General features: G+C 48.7%; 8 protein-coding genes across 8 annotated transcripts; 5 read left to right on the forward strand and 3 right to left on the reverse strand.

Moving 5' to 3' along the window:
- Positions 1-1969: 1969 nt before the first annotated feature.
- On the forward strand, positions 1970-5589 carry N7481_008072 (cohesin subunit IRR1; the record flags this gene model as incomplete). Its single annotated transcript, XM_057267291.1, has 2 exons — positions 1970-2417; positions 2471-5589. The coding sequence occupies 2 exons, from the start codon at positions 1970-1972 to the stop codon at positions 5587-5589; spliced, it is 3567 nt and encodes a 1188-aa protein (XP_057121492.1).
- Positions 5590-6934: 1345 nt separating this feature from the next.
- Positions 6935-8965, reverse strand: N7481_008073 (karyopherin alpha; the record flags this gene model as incomplete). Its single annotated transcript, XM_057267292.1, has 3 exons — positions 6935-7843; positions 7905-8414; positions 8723-8965. 3 exons carry the CDS (start codon positions 8963-8965, stop codon positions 6935-6937), a joined length of 1662 nt encoding a protein of 553 aa, XP_057121493.1.
- Positions 8966-9470: 505 nt separating this feature from the next.
- N7481_008074 (uncharacterized protein) lies at positions 9471-11568 on the forward strand (the record flags this gene model as incomplete). The annotated part of the gene is made up of 4 exons (XM_057267293.1): positions 9471-9728; positions 9813-10761; positions 10819-11200; positions 11265-11568. 4 exons carry the CDS (start codon positions 9471-9473, stop codon positions 11566-11568), a joined length of 1893 nt encoding a protein of 630 aa, XP_057121494.1.
- A 1658-nt stretch (positions 11569-13226) lies between these two features.
- Positions 13227-15306, forward strand: N7481_008075 (uncharacterized protein; the record flags this gene model as incomplete). Its single annotated transcript, XM_057267294.1, has 2 exons — positions 13227-13292; positions 13330-15306. The coding sequence occupies 2 exons, from the start codon at positions 13227-13229 to the stop codon at positions 15304-15306; spliced, it is 2043 nt and encodes a 680-aa protein (XP_057121495.1).
- Positions 15307-17802: 2496 nt separating this feature from the next.
- Positions 17803-19037, forward strand: N7481_008076 (uncharacterized protein; the record flags this gene model as incomplete). Its single annotated transcript, XM_057267295.1, has 3 exons — positions 17803-18123; positions 18178-18458; positions 18527-19037. 3 exons carry the CDS (start codon positions 17803-17805, stop codon positions 19035-19037), a joined length of 1113 nt encoding a protein of 370 aa, XP_057121496.1.
- A 736-nt stretch (positions 19038-19773) lies between these two features.
- Positions 19774-21383, reverse strand: N7481_008077 (CCCH zinc finger protein; the record flags this gene model as incomplete). Its single annotated transcript, XM_057267296.1, has 5 exons — positions 19774-20612; positions 20693-20772; positions 20828-21036; positions 21096-21239; positions 21309-21383. The coding sequence occupies 5 exons, from the start codon at positions 21381-21383 to the stop codon at positions 19774-19776; spliced, it is 1347 nt and encodes a 448-aa protein (XP_057121497.1).
- A 733-nt stretch (positions 21384-22116) lies between these two features.
- N7481_008078 (putative translocon-associated protein, alpha subunit) lies at positions 22117-23057 on the forward strand (the record flags this gene model as incomplete). Its single annotated transcript, XM_057267297.1, has 3 exons — positions 22117-22188; positions 22290-22714; positions 22775-23057. The coding sequence occupies 3 exons, from the start codon at positions 22117-22119 to the stop codon at positions 23055-23057; spliced, it is 780 nt and encodes a 259-aa protein (XP_057121498.1).
- Positions 23058-23372: 315 nt separating this feature from the next.
- N7481_008079 (DNA 5'-adenosine monophosphate hydrolase) lies at positions 23373-24098 on the reverse strand (the record flags this gene model as incomplete). Its single annotated transcript, XM_057267298.1, has 1 exon — positions 23373-24098. The coding sequence occupies one exon, from the start codon at positions 24096-24098 to the stop codon at positions 23373-23375; it is 726 nt and encodes a 241-aa protein (XP_057121499.1).
- Between the last annotated feature and the right edge of the window lie 353 nt (positions 24099-24451).

Below are 24451 nucleotides of genomic sequence, written 5' to 3' on the forward strand. Positions count from 1 at the left end.
TATATGTGTGACTTTTTTCTAGGTGGAAGGCGGAGAGACGAGGGAGTAGATTATGATGAAAGCGGTGGAGGGGAGTAGACGGAAGTGGAGGTGGGGGGGAGAGACGATGGACTTTATCACGGCGCGAGGGTGAGACGAAGAATGAGCCAAGCTGGTATGCATGCAATAAATAACCTTGGAAGTTGTGATTTTCGATTTTCAGTAAGGTGTGATTTCGGCAGGCTGCAGCATGATGTATTTTGCAGGAGAGTTTTTTTTTACCCCGGAATCTTGGGAGCCAGTGAGTGGTATATAAAATTAGTTTTGGGGGGGGCGATGATGCCATTCATTAGTCAATGGGCACGACCACCTGGGTGCGAATGGACCGGCTACCCATGGACTAGATGCGACTATGTGTCAAGCGGGGGGTGGCTTGACCCCATGTGCAGTTACGCTGGGCTCCGTGAGACCGAAGAAAGTGGGCAATGGTGGACGGAGTGGATTGGAGAGGAGGCCAAATGGATTTCTATGACACAGAGTAACTCTGCCAGGGACGCCGCGACTGGTCCAACTTCACTCCGGACGGGGCCTGGCGGGGCTTGGCACCCACCACATGACCCGATCGTCGTATTATTGGTATTGCCTGTGTATTCCACCTTCTCACTTGCTTGGTATTCTACTGCATACTGCATACTGCATACTACAACTACGAGTATCTCATCCACCGCCAAGACATGTTCGCTCCTCTATAGTACATTCCCTGCCACCCCCTGTCACTCAGGGATCGTCAGAAATCATTGACCTATCTCGTGGCAGTGCTAGGCACCTACTTCGGCTATTTTCCTCATGCTGTACGAGTAGTCTGGAGGATGTGAACAACAAGGTGGAGTTGGATGCGAGGAGCAGGCTTAGCGGATGATCGCTGTGAACTCGGTTACTAGTGTTTCTTGAAGGACCATGATCCGATTCCACGTGTATGGATTCTTCCAAGTCCGTACACTCATTTTTCTCTTCTGGATTTTGAAATATTCTAAGCAATAACAATACCAACACCGTAGATACCAGATCTTACAAGGTCCTCCGCCACAATTTGCCCTAACTCTGTTGAGCGCGTAGTTACGAAGAAGTCCCTCGTGACGCCAATTTGCAAATAAAAATCACCTCAACGGGAAGGAAAAAGAAACTAGCAAGCAATGACCCCATGATCGTGATCGCCAGCCGAAGACAAAGAAAGCAACACTCCGCTACGTGCCCCATTCCCTGTAATCCGTATGGGAGACAGTTCTCAGTCTAATCTAAGGATTGTACTTAGGTAGGGTTAACATTTATGTATGAGTACTCCGTATGTCCATTGGGGGTACCTGTATGAGTGAGCAGGTCGACCCAGCTTGATGCATTAAACGATTCTATATCTCTTTGGCTTACGCTTAGTTGTCAACTCGATCTATGGACAATGTTTTTCAGACTGCAATCAGGGCAGAAACTCAATCAGCTCAAGTGAACCTGTATTGTAGTACCCTGTCTCTGTACTCTGTACTCCCGGATGATCTGATCGCTCTGGGGTAATTGATATTTTGGCCTGAGGCCAGTGATGTCAAGGCTAAGGCAGCAAGGCAGCAAGGCAACCGAACACGAATCAGGCAGAATCAGGCAGAAATCGCAAACGCGACTCCGTAAACTTTACGCTTCCTTGGGACCCCCGCCCTCCGATCCATCGGCCTTCCCATTTCTCCCAAGGAACAGTTCGACATTCGACTGGTTGTGCATTGAGTCACGATACTCTGCATCAAAGCCGCCTGCTCGGTCCACTACCACCGCGTCGATTCGCCGAATCGTTTTTACTGCCGTCGCACGGCGCGTTTCACGGAGCGCGTTTTGACCTGGCGTCCGAACCTCCCAATCCCCGTCTTCGTTCAACAGTCGGGGCCGACAGACGCGACGCTCCCATTATTCCAGTCGCCAGATCCCCAATCACACAATTCCTATCGTCATGGAGCTGGACAACTCAAGCACCCCGGCGGGCACCCCCGGCGAGGACAGACGCAAATCGGGTCGCATGACGCGCCGGCCCGACACATTTTCACAAAGCACACATTCTGCCCTCGAAACGAATGCTGGCGGGAAACGTAAGCGGGGAGATGTACTGGAGCCTGGTGGTGATGATAATATGTCCGACTCGGAGAGTGACGAGTCCAGCGAAGATGATGCAGCGGACGAGGAAGAACTGAAGGCAAAGAAACGTGCAGCTCGCAAGGCTCAATCAAAAAAACCCGCGGCGAAGAAAGTTCCGCGTGCTGCGAAGAAGCCCAAGGTTGTTGGTAATGGACTAGGGAAACAACTCGCTTTCAGGCCTGCCCTCAATGGCCGACTACCAGCTTCACGCCCCCGCATGCCTAAGATTCGACCCAGTTTGGCCGCAGGTGAGCATGGACTATATGGTATGTCTCCCAACTAAATCGAAGTGAGTTTCTTTCTAATAACATGGAAATAGCGGAGATCTTCGGAAAGAGTAATAATGCCGATACCGCCGCTGCACAATGGCTGAGCCTGTACCAACGTGATAACTTGGGAGCTATGCGGGACCTGATCAACTTCCTCATCCGCTGCACAGGAGCCACTTTAGAGCTCACAAAAGAGGAGGTGGACGATGTGGACAATGCCCCCAACCAAATCGCAAGCCTCCAAAACGAATACCAAGCAGAAGGTATCATCGACTATCCTCTCATTTCTCACGAAAAGAAGTTCAAGGCATTTCAACTCGTTCTCGAAGAATTTATCGGCGCACTGATCCAAACGTTCCACCACTCTTCGGTCCTTTACACCGATGGAGCCCTGCTTGAGAATATCCAGATCTGGATGTCTTCGATGTCGTCATCTAAACTCAGACCTTTTCGCCATACTGCGACTGTTATGGCCTTGTCTGTCATAACTGCACTGTGTGAGATTACACAGGAAGTCACAACTACTGTCACAACCTCCCGCAAACAGCTCGAAAGTGAGAAGAAAAAGAAGACCGTTAATAAGGGCCGCGTAGAGGCAATTCAGACGGCTGTTGCGGAAGGCGAACAAAAAGTGGAACAACTCAATGAGTTCATTCAAGATGGATTTGATACTGTCTTTGTCCACCGCCATCGTGATGTTGACGGCAATATTAGAGCCGAGTGCATGCTGGCTTTGGGTCGATGGATTCGTTCCTACCGGGAAATGTTCCTCGATGCTCAGTCCTTGCGTTATCTTGGCTGGGCGATTTCCGATACCGTTGCTCACACCCGATTGATTGCATTGACCCAACTATTGCCATTGTACGAGAGTCGAGACAACATCGGTGCCCTGAACTCCTTCACTGAACGCTTCCGTCAGCGCGTTGTGGAAATCGCCGTCCAGGATGCGGATCTAAACGTCCGTGTTGCTGCGATTGAACTTCTAAACCACTTACGAGACGGCGGCTTCCTAGAACCCAGCGACGTCGACGCTATCGGCCGATTAGTGCTTGATCTTGACCCTCGGATTAGAAAGGCAGCTGGTGGTTTCTTTGTTGCTAACGTCCAAGATGCGTTTGACTCCATGGTGGAGGAAATCGGAGACGAGATTAACGAGATCTTCGCCGATGACGACGACGACGACGATTTCGATTCGCCAAAGCGCTCTTGGATTAAGTTCAAGTGTCTTGTGGACATGTTCCAAGCCTACGATGTACAAGAAGATGAGGACTCTGGTATGATTTCCACAACACGCGATGTACTGTCCGGGGCACCCGCTGCGACTCGCTTTGTTCTCGCAACTGAAGCCATCTATCCTCATATGGAAGAACTCTCCCAGTGGCAGTCATTAGCCGGCTTCCTCCTATACGACCACTCACAAATCGCCGATGATCCAGCCGAGGATGACACTACTGGGATTGTTCGTAAGTTGTACAGGATCCAAGAAGGCCAAGAGGCAATTCTTCTTGAGGTTTTGTGTGCGGCAGTGAAGCTTCGAGTACTTGACGTCGCTAAGTCAGACATTGACAAACGCGGACGCAGGGTCAAGGCACTGACTGCGAAGATCCCTGAACTTCAGGAAGAAATTTCTCACAACCTGGCTCAATCAATCCCTCAGCTTCTCAATAAGTTTGGCTCTGCTCCTGAAGCTGCATCTGTTGTTCTCCGACTGGAACACCTGGTAGATTTGAACTCGATTCAAGATATGCAGAAAGATGCGACGGCCTACACATCCTTACTCAACGACATCAATAAGCAGTTCCTGACTCACTCGGATCAAGACGTCTTGGCTGAGGCTAGTGTCGCCTTCTTGCACGCCAAGAGCTCCGATGAAATGCGGGAGGTTCTTGAAGGCAAGATTCAAGAGTTGTGGGAAGACATGGTCGATACCCTTGGTGCTTTGTCTCGCAAGAAAGAAGTTCAGGCAGGCGCCTCAATCTCCGATCCAACCCTTACCGACCTCACCAATACTATCACACGCATCTCTAAACTCTCCGCCATCATGGACTGCTCGACAATCTTGGAGACAGTACCAACCTCTCGCTCAAAATCCAAGAAGGACCACGGGGAGGCTCCTTTCAACACACTCATCCATTTGGCTCAGCGTGCCCTCCTAGCAGAAGATGAAGATGAAGATACTGCTCGGGCAGAGGCCGAACTTGTGACGAACAGTATACGGACTCTGCTCTTCTATTTCATGTGGAAGGTGCAAGCTCTGTCTACAGCCCTGAGTGAAGGAAAAGCCAATTTTAGTACCTCATATTTCGAAGCACTCACCAAGAGCCGCGAAACATTTGCGTCGACACTCCTAGATATCATGAACGGGCTGACCGGCCTCGACGATTTACGATTCACCGCCACTACGACATTCCTGGACCTTCAAACACTATTCAGCACTCTCCGCAACGCCGGCCAGGGTATTATTGGCAATGACGAGGATGTAATTTTCCAGGCGCAAAGCCTTGTACACGAAATCCCCTCAGACTCTCAAGCCCTCATTACCAAAATCCACGGCACTGCCGAGCGAATCTTCGCCAAGACAGCCAAGTACGATCGCGAACCTGCTGAGGACGATGCCCCCGCATCCGAAGATGAGCCCGAGGATGACGAGGAGGAGAATGAAGAAGAAGACGAGGTCGTTATCATGGAACGACTCCGCAGCAGCATCGTCGCCGAGCAGCGACTATGCGAACTGACCGGCAAGCTTGTCCTCGCTATTATCGGTCGCGTGGTCGATGCATCCGGCACGAAGCGCGGCTCCTTGAAGAAGCGTCTCCTACGCAACAAGACTTCTCTCGGTCAAAACTACCGTGAAGTCCTCTCCTACCTTGAAGAGCGCAAACCTCGCAGTGCACCCCGCAACAAGGGAAAACAACCCGTGAGGAGCGCCCAAGCGGGAGAGAAAACAGCCGCGCCTAGCAAGAATATTCAATCGGCTGAGCGTGTCGATGACAATGAGGAAGAGGAGGAAGAGCAGGAGGGTGACCACGATGATCCGATCGAAGAGGATGACGAGGAGGACCTGCGGGCGCGTGAGCTTGTTGAGGACGAGATCGTGGACGATGACAATGAAGATTTAAATCGTGGTCCCGATCCCGATGAAGATGAAGATGAAATAATGGGTGACTAATTGCATATTCGTGGGATACCTGTGATCTGATATGTGATTTTGTGGCTTTGCTCCTTTCAGCCTTTGATCGTGTTTCCTAATTTCCTTACTTCTGATGTCTAAATTATCTATTTCTTTTTTTTTCTATCTCTTTATTACTCCCATTCTACTGTTAATTGATTTTTCTTATGACTATTGTTCTAGTGGTACCAGGTAGGGAGGGATCATGAAGCAACAGATAGATCATCGCCCACATATTGGAATGGCTCGGCTACGCACCTTTCATTTCGCGTTCTCGTACTTGTCCAGGTGACCAAGCATGCACCTGGGCAGGCGAGTCGGAGTAAGACCTCGGGATTCATGGATGTTCCCACCGGGGCAGCCAAAGTTATACCAGGAGTAAAACTTCCTTACTAGTAGAGTAGTAATTGCAACAGGGATCGTCGACTTGGATGAGATAATAATTCCCCGTGGTAGCTGACAATACCTACTAGGTACTCAGATTTTTCGAGCTCTCCAAACGGCTCAAGGTACAAGTACTACTAGTACTGTCTAGAGAACGCATGTCAATAGGCTTCTGCTGGGTATGATGCAGTGAGGGAATGGCCGAGCGCAAAATCGAAGATTCTTACTACTAGGCTACAGTTGATTGGTACTTTCAAGGTTGACAAATAGTATATTTCCACGTCTACAATTTGAAAGTACTTACTTGAACGTTTCACAGAGAAGACTTCATTTTTCCAGGGGCAAACTGCGAAAGAAACTACCGCATGGAGTGTGATCGACAAGAACGATCAGGGATGGTGCTTGGCTAGACCAGGTCAATTTTAAGAGGGTTGAAGAGAGCCCGATGTATAAGCATTGCCTTGAAATCATCCTTGATGCCAGGACACAAAGGTCGCTCCCTTCGGGGCCTAATGCCCCAGCCAGAAGCACCAATAAAACATCGGGTTGGGACATTAACATAGAAAGAAAAGAAAAATCCGATCCTTCAAACAAATACGCCTGTGTATGAGGATGCTAAGGGGGAGGGGTTACATGATGGTGAATCTTGTTTATCGTAAATCAAAATGGGCGCGGAGAAAGGGGAAGGGGGAAATGAGAAAATCGTGACAGGGTGGAGGTGACAAACAGGGAATATGGAGAATAGAAAAAAAAAGATTGGGCGGTTATTAGACCGCGACACGATAAGCGAATCGCACTCGGAGGGGAGAAGCCGAGATTGGGTGCGCTGGGTGTCATGAGATGCGTTTGCAACTTCGCGTAATGTCCAAAGTACAATTTGTGCAACTCGAGCGGGAAGCGGGCCCAGAGACGGAACGGAGGCGAAAGCAAAAAGGAGCAGAGCATTCGAAAATGAAGCCTTTTACATATCCATGGAATCACCGCCGTTAGCGAAGTTGAATCCGCCAGGCTGCTGCTGACCGGCGCCGAGAGCGAATCCGGTAGAGGTTTGCTGGGGAGCAAGCTCATCGATATCGCCAGCACCTTCATCCTCATCAGAGAAGTACTTCTCGATGATGTTGTACGCCTTCATGTAAATCTCCTCGTTGGCGTTGTTCTGGCAATCGTGGATCTTCTCCATACCACCAGCCTCCTCGATGAAGAGGGCATAGCGGTTGACGCGGGCCTCACCCTCGCCAGCCTCCTTATCCATATCACCGACCTTCAGAATATTCTCAAGACCGTCAAGAGCAACCTGAATAATCTTGTTGTCGGGGCAAGCGAGGAGATCACAGAGGGGCTTGATGCAGCCTTGGGAGACAAGGTAGCGAATTTGATCGGGCTTCTGCAGACCACCGGAGGTGGCGTTGGAGATAGCCCAGCAAGCCTCCTTGCGGGTCTTGAAATCGCCGTTGGCAAGCAGGTTGATCAGAGGGGCAATAATACCAGCGTCAATGACGGCCTGGATTTGGCTAGAGTTGCCAGCAGTGACGTTGGAAATAGTCCAGCAAGCCTCCTTGCGGATGCCATCCTTAGTGGAGCTCAGGAGCGAGAGCAGGGCGGGGAGAGAACCGCAGTTGATGATGACCTGGGTCTGGACATCGTCACCGGTGACAATGTTGCCCACGGAACGGAGGGCGGGAGTTTGAACGGAGGTGGAGGCGTGCATGAGGAGCTCCACCAGTCGGCGAGGGATGCCGGCCTCGATGACGGCTTGAATCTTATCGTTAGCGCCATCAGAAAGGTAGGAGATGGCCCAGCAGGCATCAATCAGGACCTCGTCGTCCAGCATGTAGATGAGCTTGGCAAGGACGGGCAGAGCGGGGGCGATCTAGGCCAAAGTTAGTTATAAGTTTCCAATTAATGGGGTGTGAGTAGATGGTAAAACATACAGTGTTCCAGTCGGGCTGAGGGGTCTTGCCACGGCAGAAGTTGCTAAGAGTCCAAGTAGCGTTGCGAAGCATGCTCAGCTTGCGGCCATCGTTGATGAGGTTGAGCAGGGGGCGCAGGGCACCAGCACCGAGAACGAAGTCACGGCAGTGAGGGCTGTCACCAGCAATGTTACCAAGGGCCCACACAGCCTGCTCGCGGACATCGGGCTCGGGGGAGCTAAGCAGCTCAACGAAGATAGGGACAGCACCAGCCTCGATGACAACCTGAGTTTGTTGGGCGGAACCGGAGGCAATGTTGGTCAAGGCCCAAGCGGACTCGAACTGGACCAGGGTGTGAGGAGAGCGAAGGAACTCAACGAAGCGGCTGACGACGCCGGTCTCAATGACACGCTCGATAGGAGGGTTGCGCTCCTTGGACAGCAATTTGCGGAATTTAGTGGTGGCCTGGATTTGCTCCTCAACTTGGTCGGAGAAGACACCCTTCACCATCTGGGGAAGCTCGACGTTGAGCTAAAAAAAAATCCATCATGTTAGCTGTTTGTAATTCCCGGATTGTGGCTCGCAAAATATCGCGTAGTGGGGTCGTGGGTATTTTGGTCCGTGTTGGAGGGGTCGGCCCCATGGCAACAGGGCGGTGAAAAAAATTCCATGTTGATGATCGCATCATAAAAACAAAGAACAGGTGGGCGCCATCATCGAGCAGGAGATCATCACTCAAATCATATGAAGCTTGTAGGTATTGCACCTCGGAGGACCAAGGCGAAAAGGGGGGGCAAACGAACAGCAAAACCAAAGAAGAAAGAAAAAAAAAAACTTACCTCGCTCTCGATAGCACTAGCCTCATCATCACTCTCAGTGGCGGCAGCCATGCCAGCACCACCAACACCGATACCTCCATCACTAGTTTGGACACCACGTCGCTTGGCCATGTTCTCCTCACGCTTCTGCTTCCGGATCTCGACCTGTTGTTCTTCACGGCGGCGGCGGAGCTCATCGGGGCGGAACTGATTTCTCGCCTTGAACTGCGTCCGGCGGTGCTCTGGGATATAACGTTCGGCCATTTTTGCGATTAAAAAATATGCGCGCCTCGGAAATCAAGTTTTTGAAAAAATGATGGGTGGGAATGGCGCGCTGAGGATGGGGAGGAGAGGGAGGGAGGGAGGGAGAGATGTGTGGGGAAGAAGGAGAGAAGAAAGGATTCGTGTGTGTAAGGGAGGGGGGGGGCCGTGATCATGTGATGCTTTCCCTCCGACGGGCGCGCATCTCTCACTTATCGCGGGTCTTTGTTTTCATGGCATAAATCCCTCAAAGGAGCTTTCTCTGCTGATCAAACTTAATATTATTCTGGAGCCCTGGAGGTTTTCTCTTGTAGAGATCAATTCTATCCCACGCGACAATGGAGGGTGCCCATTGACCGGCGCCAAGGCTCAGCTGTGTCTCTTATTTTGCCATATGAGATACATCCAAAACTCTCTGCTATTGCCAAAGACAAACCACTTCGACGAGGGGCAATTCCCTCACATTTCCAAGTCTTCTAGAAGAAGAAAAACTTGGAGCCCTTAAAACATGGCCTCGGCTAGTCTAGTCAGCATCACCGCCGCATGTTCTGCTCGGAGGAAGGTCAACACCATTGGCGTGGTAGTGGATACACTGGACCCTTGGAAAACCAGAGGTTCTTCATATGGCGTCACATTTACCATCAAAGACTGCGAGTTCGATGCTCCAACTTGGCAAGGAGGTCTCAAAGTCAAGTATTTCAATGACAACGAAGCCTTCCTGCCTATTGTCCAGCTCAACGATGTAGTTCTACTTCGAGATATCCGAGTATGTTATGTCCGTCCGCATGAGCACAACACTTACACATTCCATCATATTAGTGAAGCATACTGATTCAACAATATCCAATAGGTTACCAACTTTCAGGGCAAGCCAACCGCTGTGGCCACGCAGAATGACATGGTTTACTGGGCCGTTTTTCGGCCGCAAGCAGGGTCTGGCGATCATTTATCAATTAGCCGTGGGCCTATCGCCTTTGAAACAGATCCAGAGGAGAAAAGAATGGCAGCTATACTTCTTGCAAACCTCACAGGCGAGGAGCCGCCCGCAGCTTTGCAGTCATACCCAACGCCAACACCAGCACAAGTACAACCCACGGCAATTTCACGACAGCCTTCTCACAACTTTCAAACTTCAGCTCCGGTGCTCAAATCGTCAGGCCTGCCAATGACTCTTATTCAAGATGTGAAGGTTGGCCGGCTGACACAATTACTCGGCCAGGTAGTGAAGATGAATACATTTGACAGCGACAAGACTTTGCTCTATCTTACGGATTACACCGTTAATACGTCTCTCATGGATATCAAGAAAGACTATGAGGAAGATGGCGTGGAGGGAGACGCTTATGGATACTTGTCTCGGAAAAAGAAGAATTGGCCTGGTCCGTGGGGCCAATTGACATTACAAGTCGCACTCTGGGAGCCCCATGCCAGCTTTGCGCGTGAGTACGTCAAAGAGGGCAACCTGGTTCATCTCACATATGTACATGTCAAAGATGACCGTAGCGGAGGTGTCGAGGCCGCTGTTCATAGGGACAAGCGGTTTGAAAATAAGATCCATGTCAACATCATATCAGACGCCTACGATGAACGCGCACGAGAGCTTCTGGATCGTCGCAAAGCATACTGGAGGATCCACGGGAAACCCAAGGTGCAAAGTGATCCGAACACAAACTCGATGAAGACCGAGGAAAAAGCCGAGAAGCCGAAAAAGAGCAAACAAAACACACAGGAGGTCCGCAGAGAAGAAGGTCAGACAGTGTTGTCAAAACCAACCGCGCGAAAAAAGCCAAATCAACACGGTAAGCAACCTTGTGTTTTGGAGTCCCGCAAAAGACGCATACTCATATATTCGAAAGTCAAGTGTCTTGAATACGGAATCCCCGTTACTTGGGATGTCGATTCAATATTGTCTGCCGAAACCCATATCAACAAAATTTCAGGGGATTTAACCTACAAACTGCCCTTTCAGAATCTTTGCTATCACCCTGTTCTTCGCGTCGTCGACTTCTACCCTCCAGCTCTGGAAGACTTTGCGGTACAGGTTCCTTTGAAAGCTCTCAAGAACCAAAAGCACGAAGATGATGATTTGAGCCCGAAGTATTACACTTGGGAATGGCGGTTTTGTTTGCTAGTCGAGGGAACAGAACCCACGAACTCAAAACAGCAAACCAGAGAACTTATGCAGATCTTCGTCTCTGAGGGTGACGCCACTCATTTGTTGGGTCTCGACGCCGATGAGTAAGTTTTGTCCACTAAAAATCAAAATTCCCGAGCATCCGGCTGAATAATAAAATCCTTGCAGTCTACGTAATAACTCAAGTCGGCTACATGAACTGAGAGAGAAACTTTTCCTGCTTTGGGGTGATCTTGAAGAACGCAAACAAGAATCCGCCGCTACTGCAATTGGCGATGATGAACCATGGCAACCAGTCAAGTCCTCCTCTGTGCCTTTCGAATGTTGTATCAGAGAGTATGGTGTGAAATGCAGCCATAAGGATCCAGATGCTATGGCTGTTGATGAGGAAGACCGGGATATATGCACCCAGTCCGGGTGCTTTGGTTGGGAGAGACGTTTTGCCATGTTTGGGACAACAATTCACTCATGACTTCGAGTTCATGTACACCAAAATAAGTATCAAAGTTGTCGAAGAACAAGGTCATCAACACCTTTATAGTAACAAGCCCAATAACAGAAACTAAGCCAGCACCAATCTATGAATCATTCGCAAACCATTGGTCATGACGTCGGCAAAAAATCACAACAAGAAGCTACAAAAACAGAGTGTATAGAGTGCAAAAAAGTAGTCGCGCCCGGGATCGAACCGGGAACCTTTTCGGTGTGAGCGAAACGTCATAACCATTAGACCACGCGACTTTGGTATACTGAAATCCGGATATTAGCCATCATGAAGCAGACTTGACCCTGAATCCAACCGTTTCCTACCCTATAATCATTCCTCTTTTATCACACCCCAAGCTATGTCACGGTAAATTGCACGCCAAAAACGGCTACATCCGACATCAGTTTAAGCGTTTTTTTAATCGTCATCTCTACATCACGTGATAGAAATCAAAGCAAGTCTTTATCGTTTGCTCTTGGGTTGCTCCCGGATTGCTTAGCGCTCATTGCTACTCAGGGATCAGCTCCGCCCTACTCAAGGCGCTCTGGGTGGACGATCAGGCACGTCATCAGCATCTCTCTTCCGAGACTCTGTTGTCCAATTGTACCGACTTAGACCAAATATCTGGGAATACCACCAATTTGGGTAATTCTGCCGTGTTACTAGTACCTACTCTACAATTAAATATATATAGTATTGTATACAATATACAATACCTACTACTGTGGTATTATTAGCTCAACTCCTTGGTGACCTTGTTTTAGCCCCGTCATTCACTTCCACCTACCTTGACCCTACCTACTTCTGTGGAAGAAGTATGTAACATCGCGGACCTAATCTTTCAGTTCCATGTCATTCTGGGTACAGTACCCCGACCCCTCACAATAAAGTTAATTATAAACCTCATCTACGAGGCTGAGAACGAATTCATTTTTGGTCTCGTGGTCGGCCATCTGAGACTGTGGTAAATGGTTATCATTGTGTCGGTATGAGTAGGGAATTCGTATCTTTTGTTACGCATTATATCACATGTTTGTAATTATCGTTTGTTTAGTCAGTGCTCGCGGTCATAGTTACAAAATTGTATGGTAAGGAGCATTCTACAGTATGTAAATGTTAGACAACGTTGTGTTCTGATTCGCGTACATTTCGGCCAACACCAAGTTCCGACCGATTGCCGCTTGACTAAGCAATCATCGAACTGCTGGTTAACTATGTAGTCGAGGGGTCTGGAATCTCTCCCTGCAAAACTCTCCAGCCAATTAAGATAGATCGGTCCGTGCTGGGATGCCTCGTAAGTGGACTGGGCTTTGGGTCTATTACGTAGTTGGCTAGCACAAGGCATTTCAGGAGAGGCGATATACATCCCCCATCGATCACCTGGGCACGCATTCTGCAACCCACCGCCCTATCTACGAGTTCCACCTGCGCGAACTGTCATTTGCATCGAATTTTCCGCACTTCCGTCTCAAGTCAATCAATCTCGGCCTGGGACACATTCTTCTGTATGAAATGGATATTTGTCTTGAAAGATGCTGATTCTACACCACTCGCGCCAATACCGCCTGCCCCACTAACACAACTAGAACGACAGTCCGAACATCCGGAGGATGTCTCTCAATAGAGATCTCTCTAACTTCACTATGGACGATACGGAAATGCGGGTTAACAAGGCCAGTGACACGCCTAACATGGAAGATGAGGGTGCCGTTCAGGCAAAAACTAACGAGAACTATTTTCATATAGGAAACCGAGACGTCTCCTGCGCACAAACACCCGAAATTCGACGCCACTCTATGCCGCATCCATCGTTATTCACCGGACCCCACCCTCATCCTTGATGAAAATCTCTGCGTCGTGGAGGTCTCAGACAGTCATTGTGCCTTCTCGGGTCAATTTAGAGATGCATTCCTGGGCGCTTGCGCCTGCGATATTCCGCCCCAATCCATCCCTGTGCCTGACACTCCTTCACTTTATGGAGCGTTACGTGCCTCTATCAACTCGACAGAAATCCAAGTCATAGAGGGGATACACGTTGAAAGGAGCGATGCAACTTATCAGCTTCGAATAATGCCTATCTTCGAAAACTCCGCATTGATCTACATCGTGTTAGAAGCTCATAACATATCAGAAGGTCGTTGGAAAGCGACTCACGAGCAGCACGCCTATGTGAATGAAGTTTATAGGACTTTAGTCGACACTGTTAAAGATTACGCCATCTTTATGCTTGACACTCATGGGAATATCACCACATGGAACCAAGGCGCCGAGCTATTAAAAGGATATTCAGCTTCAGAAATCATCGGCAAGCACTTTTCGGTTTTCTATAGTCCCCAGGACCGTCTTATAGACAAGCCAACTAAGGGCTTGGCTATTGCTTTACGCGAAGGACGGATGGAGGACGAAGGGTGGCGATACCGACAAGATGGAACACGTTTCTGGGCCAACGTCATGATCACGCCTATCCATCAGTATGGCCGTCATGTTGGCTTTGTTAAGGTCACGCGTGACCTCACTGAGAGAAAGGCGGCCGAGCAGCGTATGATCGCAGCCTTCGAGGAATCATCAAAATTGAAGACGGATTTTTTAGCAAATATGAGCCACGAGATTCGCACCCCGATGAATGGCATGCAGCTTGCGGTCACGATGATGAAGGACACCAATCTTACTAAGCAGCAACTCGAGTACACTTGGATCATTGAGGACTCAACGTCCATTTTACTACAGATTATCAATGATGTCCTCGATTACTCAAAGTTGTCTTCTGGGTCTTTCTCTCTCAAATGCGACGTTGTGGATATCGCGAGTGTTCTCGATGCCACCCTGCGTAACTGCAGATCTCTTTTGAAAACTGGTATTGAACTGACTGTGTCAACTCCGCAAAATTTACCTAAAGTTGTCTATGGTGATCCTCTACGGTATCGTCAAGTGGTCCAGAATCTGCTAGGGAATGCGGTGAAATTCACAGAGTCGGGATACGTTCGACTTTCTGTCACTTGCTCGCTAGATGAATCAGACCCGCCGACATATCTGATTACCACAGAGGTCGCGGATTCGGGGATCGGGGTTTCTGACTGTGCTCTTAATTCTCTTTTCACGCCTTTTACACGATTTGCCGATGTCGCAACACGAAAGTACCAAGGGGCTGGCCTTGGACTTTCTATCTGCAAGAGTTTAGCGGAGCTCATGGGCGGTACGGTGGGCTATGTACCTGGTCCAGACGGTAAAGGGAGCGTATTTTGGTTCACAGTCAAAATGGGTCGCACAGATAGTGTGCATTCAGACAAGAAGCCGAGCAAGCCTCCTTCCGATGATCCGAGTAATCTTTTAAGCAAAGTCCGGGCGATTGCACCTCGCAAGCATATCTTGCTAGCCGAGGACAACCTAGTCAACCACATGGTAATGCTCAAACTTCTCCAGAATTTCGGTTTTGAGCGGGTCGATACAGCATGGGATGGGGCAGAAGCGGTTCGACTAGTTAAGCGAACGCCTCTGTCATACAATCTGGTGCTCATGGACATCAGCATGCCGGTGTTGGATGGATTGGAAGCGACATCGCAGATCCGAGACTTGGGCATTGATGTGCCAGTACTCGCCCTAACGGCAAATGCGCTAAAAGGAGATAGGGAGACGTATCTTGCCAAGGGATTGAACGATTACCTAGGGAAACCTATCCATAGCGATCAACTGTTGCAAGTCCTTTGGAAGTGGATGGGGACCTGACGGATATGTACTGAAATTGATGTTGGCCAAATCGTGTATATATTAGCCGTGTAATGGCTATTTACAACGCGCATAGGTGATTCGAAATCGTGGTAAGTGTTAGCGATGGCGATGATCGTAAGCTTGCTACATCCAGCTTCTTCGGATAATGTGAAGAACTGACACCCTAACGTCTCGCGGCTGAGACGGGACAGAGCTTGGAAGAAGGGAGCCTTGGAGCACTGTCGTTTGGACCTTTTCATAGCTGGACCAGGCTTTCTTGATGTAAGCTTTCAGCTTAGCAAATTACTCGTTAATGGGGTTGAAATTCAGAGAGTAAGGTAGCAGGTATAGCAATCTGACTTCTGCAATATTTCACAACTGTTTAACCCAGTCTAAACGATAGAGGGTTGTGTGATCTATACTAAGTTCTTGAAGTTCCTTCAAGAAAGTTCCTTCAAGAATCGGTCTCTGTTACTATTCATAGTATTGATTGAATCTATCCTGTTTCCTCTTTCATTCGCTATCCAATATCTTGCCTAGTCACAGGTCATTAGCCTGCGCCTTAGTACCTTGCCGGTACATATAGTAGCCATTAAGTAATGTAGTTGAGTAAGTAAGTATTAGAGGATAGATACGATACTAGTATATAATTAAGTTACTTCTTTACTTAAGCTCCTAGGAGTGACCATAGGCAGCAAAATACTGCTAGTATTCATCATTGGAGAAAGTAAAACAAAGAAAGAAATATATTATAGGCCAGCTAGATTATTAGGGGAAGCAATCATGGTCCTTAGGGAGTAGCCCCGGTAGTGCTCCAGGGGTATTCACGGTCGCTTAGGGAACAGCTCATGGTGGCAGGGGGTCTAACTCAGGCTGGCTTTGGAAGCCGATCGCTTCCCGAGGCGGTAGTTTTACCGTCACTTGTTTTACGTAGAAAATGGTTTAGAGAGGTACTTAAGATTAAGCTTGGAACCGGCCCCACAACTCTCTTTATCTTAATTTACTGGAGTATTGAAATAAATAGAGAAGTTTCTATTATAGGGTTGGTTACCAATATATATAGGAGATGCTCGCTGGCTGTCTGCGTTGGCAGATAGGCCAATTACAGAGAGACACAGGGTAATATACATTATGTACTGTGTAGCGAGCAGGGCGATCTAATAGAAATACAGGTAATTGAAGTATCTGGCCCATACGTGAGCGATTCTACAAAGGCTGTAGGCAATAAGACGAATTTATAAAACAAAAAGAGCATGTACCCTATAGATTCTGTTGTAACAGCGCAGGCTATATCCATGTTTCCCGAAAGTTAATACCTTGTTTCTTAGGCTACAGCCATCTGGCTTTATTAGTTATCACTGTAATTTGATATATTGATTTTAGTTTTAGAACACTCGAGTCAAGAGCATCAGATATGTATTAATAATCAAAGTCGCGTGGTCTAATGGTTATGACGTTTCGCTCACACCGAAAAGGTTCCCGGTTCGATCCCGGGCGCGACTACTTTTTTTGCCCTAGTACTGGCATTACTTTATGTTGGTTTGCTATCACTTTTTGGTTGACATAGTGGCGTTCCTGTCTGTATTTGACACACATATATCCTACAAGCCCACACTTTGCTTAATAGAAGCATGCTTCTTGAAGACGTAATTCCCTTTGACATTGGAAAAGACCAAAAGACAACGGGACACATTCTATGATTTCTACATTGGGCGTGAGCTAAACCTCCGCGTCACTTTGCCATTCCTCGGGGAAATCGACAGCAAGACTCGGTGCGAAGTCTGCCCAGATTTGACCGGGTGGATACTGCTAGATCTGGTCTTTGCAGGTGCTTCCGTTCAGCCTGCCGACGGGATTCGCGGGATACATATTTTTCCCAGTGAGAAGTGTCGTGGTGGATGCCTCCCATGCTGCAATTCTGATGTTGGAAAGAGTACAAGCGGATGGTCCGATACAGAATTGTGCTGGAGGTTTATTGAGCACCTGGGCACGTGTGTGTAAATTCTCGATTGTGTTGGGCTCGTGGACTAGAGTTCAGACGGATTCCCTCACTTGCAGCTCGACAGGGAAGAGGATCATTGGGCACCTTATAACGGATATAGGTCTAGAAGGCGCATTCGGAGGCTGTACCTATAGAAATCCCTGGGGAAAAGGGTGCTTTGTTGATGGCAATAACCTACCTATATTGAAATAAACCAACCAAATAGATAAAATCCCCGAATGATCGCGGCGCGTCTAATGGCGAGTGTACTACACACGGCCACCGAGACTGACGTGGTGAGTAAAATATGAACAGAAAGCTACAAGAATCGTACATGTAGTACGAGTAAAGAAGACTTCGGAGGATCCTTGGACCCTTCGGCCCTTGGACCCTTCGGCTAAGCTCCGTTGGGTTTAGCGATATAATGGCGACGATACAAGGGGATAAGTTCCTCCTTCATGAGGCTACCCACTGCCGACCGCTTCTCTCTCCTTCATATGCCGTTTCTCAGTTGATCTAGACGACCCATAAAGATGAGGCTCGGAAGCGCTGTACTTTCGCTAGCAGTGTTAGTGCGTCTTTCCGTGGCTAGAAATCTTGGCTACTTCGATGATATCTCCACCTGCGCGGATCCGGATGGCCTAGCGACGTGCTTCGATAGGGCTGAGGCGCGCCACGGAACTTGTATCGACGAGAAATGCCCAGATAATAAGGAGAAGAATCGCGAATGTGCTGAGACTTGCAAGGGGAAAGAAATTTGTGCCATAACCTGTCCGGGTAGCTGCGTTTCTCCTTGTGGGGCTGAGAGGGCTGGTAGCCAGATCGATTGTATCGCATCTAGCTGTTGGAACCAGGTTGGTACTCGCACATTCAACACTTGGACATTCTAACTCGATCTTGATATCTAGGTTTACTCCTGCGAGTATCAACATACCGTCGAAGACTTTATCTCACTATATCAAAAAGAATACCTCGATAAAATCCCCTTCTGGCCCCCACCAGATAAAGCGCCTGGCGGATGCTCTTGTAACATCGGAAAGGTCCGCAAGAAGGAACTTCAGATCGAAAATCAGCTCACTGCATGTTTAGATAATACGACCAATCTTGACAGCATGGAAGATGATCTTGATGACCACGATAAATATGACATGGCATGCCAATGCTGCGCAGAGAGTGCTGTTAGGTCCATGTGCGTACTGCAATCACCCGCCAAAAGACAGAGAACCCTTTGAGATGACCATTGCTAAACCGATCCAGGCTTTACGACACATGTCCAAAAACCAAGCCCTCTATTATTGACGCCGACTATTGGTTTGGCAGGCTATTGGATGAAGAAGATTGGAGCTCGTGCAGATCAATCTTCGACCATTATGATTGCGCTGGAGATCTAGGGTTTGGGGCTGAGGATGCCGGTGGCGTTCAGAAATATTATAAGACCGGGCAATTTCCAAAGAATGGCACGGAGACTCTTTATAACACCAATGGTGTTATAGCCACGCCTATTAGCGGCGCCAGCTTTACTTGGGATTATAGTACAGATGTGCACACTGTTACCGTCAGGTCAACAGACTATGTTCCAGTTGGCATTGCCACTACAACCGAGACTCGGGCCAGTACTACAAATCCTAGGAGTGATGCCGCACAAACCAATGCCAGCCAGACAGATACTGGTGCCGGGAGTACAGCAACGGGGAAAGGCCCTGTCTTCGGTGCGCCATTATGGATAATCATCGGCTTGGCGGTTATATTGGCCCTGGTATTCAGTTGAGGGTAGCGTCAATGCAGCGAACTGAAATGAATTGACAACCTTTGAACTTGCACCGACCAACATAAATGACATGCTAGTAGCTTGCTATGGAGTGATTTGGCGCGATACAGCGTTTTTGGAAGGCAACAACTAGAATACCTACTAGGTAATACCCAGGTAGTCAATAGACATGTTACTAGTGATTATTTAGGGGGGTGGTCGATAGATCGGCAAAAAAGGTCTCCATGGTCTGCGTAGTTGAATTATCGTAGTTGATACTAATACATTTTCCTAGAATAAGATGATTGAATGGCCCCGAGCAGCTGAGGACATCCATAACTACTGCCACATTCTCAATGATGGTATAATATGTATTCCCACCTCCATCAAATTCCTGACGCCTTTATCGAAACGCCGAAAGACATAACCCAGTTGCCAGCATTCCAGAAAGTTTCAATGAACCCACAAGAAATCAAACCTAATCAAGGCGAACTCCCCTGTGCCAAACTTATCGTAGGTAGAACAAGGGGTAAAATCATATGTTGTGTAACGAGAAGTAGAAATATGTGTGCCGAGGATGCAATGCCCTGAACCCACACCAAAACTTGAGAGAAAGCACACTCAGGACCCGGTCACGCCGAAATTGATAAAAAATACAACCCTTGAAACCCCATTAATCTGGAAAGACCGAAAATAGTACAACATGACGAGGGAAATTTTGTTTTTCGGACGGAAGGAAAGGCCAGGTCGTATGATTCTAAACCTTTGTCACTTTGACAATATTCGTGTCGATGCCGTGTGCTACTGGCTCAAAGCGACAGCTGTCACCTCGAAAGCAAGTCTTTTTGCCAGGCTCACTCTGGGGACAACGGTGGCCGTAGATACACTCCGGGTCATCACATTCCAGCCCAAAGCGACAGGGTGTCATGCGTGCGATAGCCGACAAAATATGAAGTTCTTGACGAGTTAATTTGCGATCGTGGTCATGATAGCAATTCTCCTCGTTAGGGCATTCCCCGAGCAGGAAATGGTAATTGCAGAGCTTCAACTTCTTCAACCGATTAAGTTCATCGCGAGGAATGCTTTTGAAGTCGAGACGATCCACTCGCTGTCCATATTTATTCCTCTCCACGGTTTTGGGAGGGGCGGTCGAATTTTCCGTCTTGGAGCGAACAACCTGGAAGTCGGGAGATCCACCCTCTTCGTTAGGTGTCAATGCTGTCAAAGGAGCCCCGGCGCCTGAAATACTGGTGTTGGTTGACGTGCGGGATAAAGGCAGGGGCATTGAGAACTGTCGCGATGGAGATGGAGTGAGTAGGGACCGCGACGGTAAGGCATGAGTATTCTTCCATGCGGGAGCCCAAGCAGGCGCCAGTTTGACGGAACGGAAAACTTCTGGGAATTTGGCGATGCGATATGAGTTCTTGATTGTCTCAAGCTCTTTCTCAAAGGCAACACCCTCCACGAGAGAAATACGGCCAGTGAGATCACCCTCTTGCAGTATATCCTCCAGGAAGTTCGTGTATTCGGTATTTGAAGGGCAGCCTAAAAAGATTTGGTGGCAATGGCAGTTGTAAAGGAAGACTTGGAGGGTCTCTGGACGTGAGAATAATATTAGCAGATAATATTAGCAGGATTGACATAGGTCGATTCCTATGGGACCCAGGGACACGAACCTTTCATCTTATCGAGAGCCTTGTTTTTCCCGGAGCCAATGTCCACGATCTCCGAGAAGGACATGGTCTCATTGAAACCTCTGATGAAATCGTGAATTCCGGGGGGGGTCTGAAACCAGACCACTCCGAACGCACATCTCACTGAAGACCCTCACATTCAAATAAATCTTTGTCAATAACTTCGGTACTTTAATATTCGGGAGGTTCGCCGTCACGTAGGTATGAAGGGCCGTGTAAAGCTGCTTGGCGGCATTGCGACCGCCCTCTTCACCCTGCTGGAGGAATTCATCCTTGAAGATTATTCCCTCTCCATCTAATAGTACGACGACGAAAGGTTCTCGATCCTGGAGGAGACCGACACGTATCAGCGCACGCTCAGGTGTTGGTTCACCACCGCGCTCACCATAATAGACTTGATCTGGTGTATCTGTTGCATCAACTCCATCTCGTGAAGTTGAATATCACGATTGAAGCGAGTCTCGCGTTCATGATCAAGTTTCTCTTGTTGGAAGGAGTTCTCGAGGTCGGTCACTCGTTTTAGGAGCTCCTATCGTATGATGGTATCGCGTTAGCCTGGCACATGTGAAAGAAGGGAGGGAGCGACAGCAGCAGGTACCTCGATGAGCTGATTCTTCTGCTGATCAACAGCGCTTAAATGGCGATATCGATCAAGATAGGAGGTTGAATCCATTGCGCTGGACCTTTATGAGTGGGTTGTGGAAAAAAAAAGTGGGTTGGAAAGTAAGGTGAAGAAGAGTTGGATCTTCAGGACGAAAGTGCCATAAAGTTTCCCAGAGCAATCAGGCGCTTGCGCGATCGTCACGGCGTCTAACCCTGCAAATGGAAAAAAAGATCCAAGGAATCACGCTGGAAATTTTAGCGTGCTTTGGCGTCTGCCGGTAAGGCGATGAAGTGGAGATTGGCCCTCTTTTAGCTTTATCTTTCTACCCTCTTTTTTTTAAAAAAAATCGATCCTCAAAAGGGCGACGAGATAGGATGCTTAGTAACCAACCCCAGCCAATCGGAAGCGGCTACCCACACTCCTGAGATTCACTCTATGCACTACATATTGCTGAGTCATCGATCTCCTTCTGCAGTATACTATTTCCCCTCAAATTGCCCCAATATATGGTATGTAGGGTAATTGAAGTCAAAATAGATGTTATCTAGGCTTTGAGTAAATATTCCGCCTAGTTTCTTTCACTTTGTCCCCAAATTAACAAGAATCGAGATCTAATGGCTCTGGGGTTGTCACGTGCCTATATTACAGTGGTGACTCAGCGAAATGTAGTGTGTAGAGTAAATATATGCTGTGTTAGAGAGGGTTCCCCGGCCAAGTGGACCTACCTAAATTGCAACGTGTGATCACCCTCACCCTTGTGTACCTCTTTACCCTCACCTCGTTCTTTCTTCAGGCACTCAAGATGACTCGTTTCGGATTTCTCTCTCTGGCTCTCCTCTCTCTCCAGGCCTTCGTCGGCACCGGCTTCGCTGCTGTGAGTTTATCCATTGGCTTAATTGATTGAATTCGCGTGACTCTTCGTCGCGATCCACAAGGAACCCAATTGACTGACTTGATACTCTTCATTTTCATCAGGATGCTGAGACTGTCGCGGAGACTGAGGTCGCCAACCTTGCTGTCACGGCTGAGGCTTCTTTCCCCGCCTCTGAGATCTTTGGCGTCAAGCTCATCAATGGTCGTCCGACCGAAGCTCTGATCTCCGTCACCAACGACGAGGCAAACCCCGTCACCGTGAACTTCCTCGGAGGCAGCCTGTGGAATCTTGAGGAGGATAGCAAGGTTGTCCGCAACCTGACTGCCACTCGCTATGGCGTCGAGATTCCTGCTGGTTCGAAGGAGACTATCCCCTACAGCTTCGCGACCGAGATGCATCCCCAGGATATTCGTCTGAACATTGCCGCCATTCTGTCGGACAGCGAGGGCAAGTTCTTCACCGTTCAGGCCTTTAATGGCACCGTGAGCGTCGTGGAGCCCGAGACTAGCATCTTCGATCCCCAAATGTAAGTCGTGGATCCCAAACCCCATTCGGTGTTTTTAGGCCATTGGCTGACCATCCATAGCATCTTCCTCTACTTCTTCCTCCTGGCTTGCTTCGGTGGTACCGTCTACTTCACCTACAACGTCTGGGTCGCTCCCTACTTCCCCAGAAGCGCAAGAGTGGCAAGACTGGCGAGAAGCGTGCCGCTGGCAGCGCGAAGCGTCCCGAGACCCCCCGTTGTTGAGGAGACCCCCAACCCCGCTGTCGCCTCCGCTACTACCTACAATGCCGACTGGATCCCCTCTCACCACATCAACCGCCCCGAGGCGCGCAAGGTCAAGGGTAGCAAGAAGCCCCGCGTGTAAATAATGCATGCGGAGCTCTAGAGTGAAGGTAGCAATATGGGGAGTTAGAGGCTAGGGATTTGTCCCTTCAATGCCTACCGAGTTGTTGCTGTTTTGAAATGTGGGAAAATTGGAAGTATGCTGAGAATGCATACGACTCATTACTAGATTCAGACAAGCATGTACATTTATGAAACTGAGTTGAACTCTTCTTAAGGCTTCTCTAAGTATAGTTTAGAGAGGCTGATGGGAGTTTTGAATTACAATTACAAACCAAACAGGGGCAGTTTATTGCAGGCGCAGTTGACTGCTGTCTGACACACTTTGACTCGTTGCTTATAATTTCCTCCATTCTAAGAATTCCTGCTCCAGATGACTCTTCAACTCAACGAATCTGTTACCGAATTTCTTGCCACAGCGCCAGCAAGTAAACTCTTCCTTCAAATAATTCTGGCGCGTTGGTTCCCTCCGTGGGTCGCCTTGGGCCAAGGGAAAGTCATCAAGAGGCACGAAGAAGGGTGTCGCAAAGCTATTATAGTGCTTCCGGTGTTTCAAACGGTCACTGTAGCGATCCACCGCAATCACATGTACATGCAAGTGGTTCATTGAGGGCACCGCATGGATCCCACACATGAGCTCCTTCTCCCAATCTCTTCCCACGGGCAGCTCATCTGGCGGAGGGTCAACACTGAGAGCGTTTTGCCTTTCCTGTTCTTGAATAGAGTATTTCCCATATTTGCGCCGCAGCTCGGCCGCAGCGAAAGAACGAAGCTTTTGGGCCTCAAACCTTACTTTGGCGAGGAACTCGGCGTCCTCGAAGGCTTCGAAGGGGTGGAGGTGGGTTTTGGTTTGGTCGCGAGGGAGCAGGAGCAAATGCAGCGAGGACTTTGGGAACATGTCATGAATAGCGACGAAATCTGCGTTATGGGAAATCACGATATCAGAAGGATATGACTCTGGGTTTGTGATGTAGGCTCCTAGCCCATCGCGGCCTCCGAAATATTGGGGCTTCTTTGATGGACTAGGCGCCGTGTGCTTGGGTTGTTTATTGTGGGATGACATTAGTTCGGTAACTGCACAGGGAAGAAAAGGGCTTGTTAATCTTAGTCGAGCAATTCTTCTCAAACGGCACGAAGGTCAACTCACAAGCGTTTCTCTTCGCTGTTCCACTCCGCGAGTCAGATGGACCAGGGTTAGAGCTCGCAGATGTCTGCTCCATGTCAGACATGAGAGAATAGATATACCTCCAGCGAATCACATGAGAACAAAGGACACCGGGGAATATATGCGGTAAAGAAGAGAAGACAATCGGGTGGGAAGGCAGTGAGTAAAGAAGCCGCAGAAGGGAAACACGGCGATCTTCAAGCGCGCCGCCAACTTTGGCTCCCCGCAATCCCAATGCGGTTTAGTGCGGG

This window comes from Penicillium waksmanii, assembly GCF_028829765.1.
Source record: "Penicillium waksmanii strain IBT 27052 chromosome Unknown utg000007l:1.0-4314555.0:1.0-4317578.0, whole genome shotgun sequence".
NCBI lineage: Eukaryota > Fungi > Ascomycota > Eurotiomycetes > Eurotiales > Aspergillaceae > Penicillium > Penicillium waksmanii.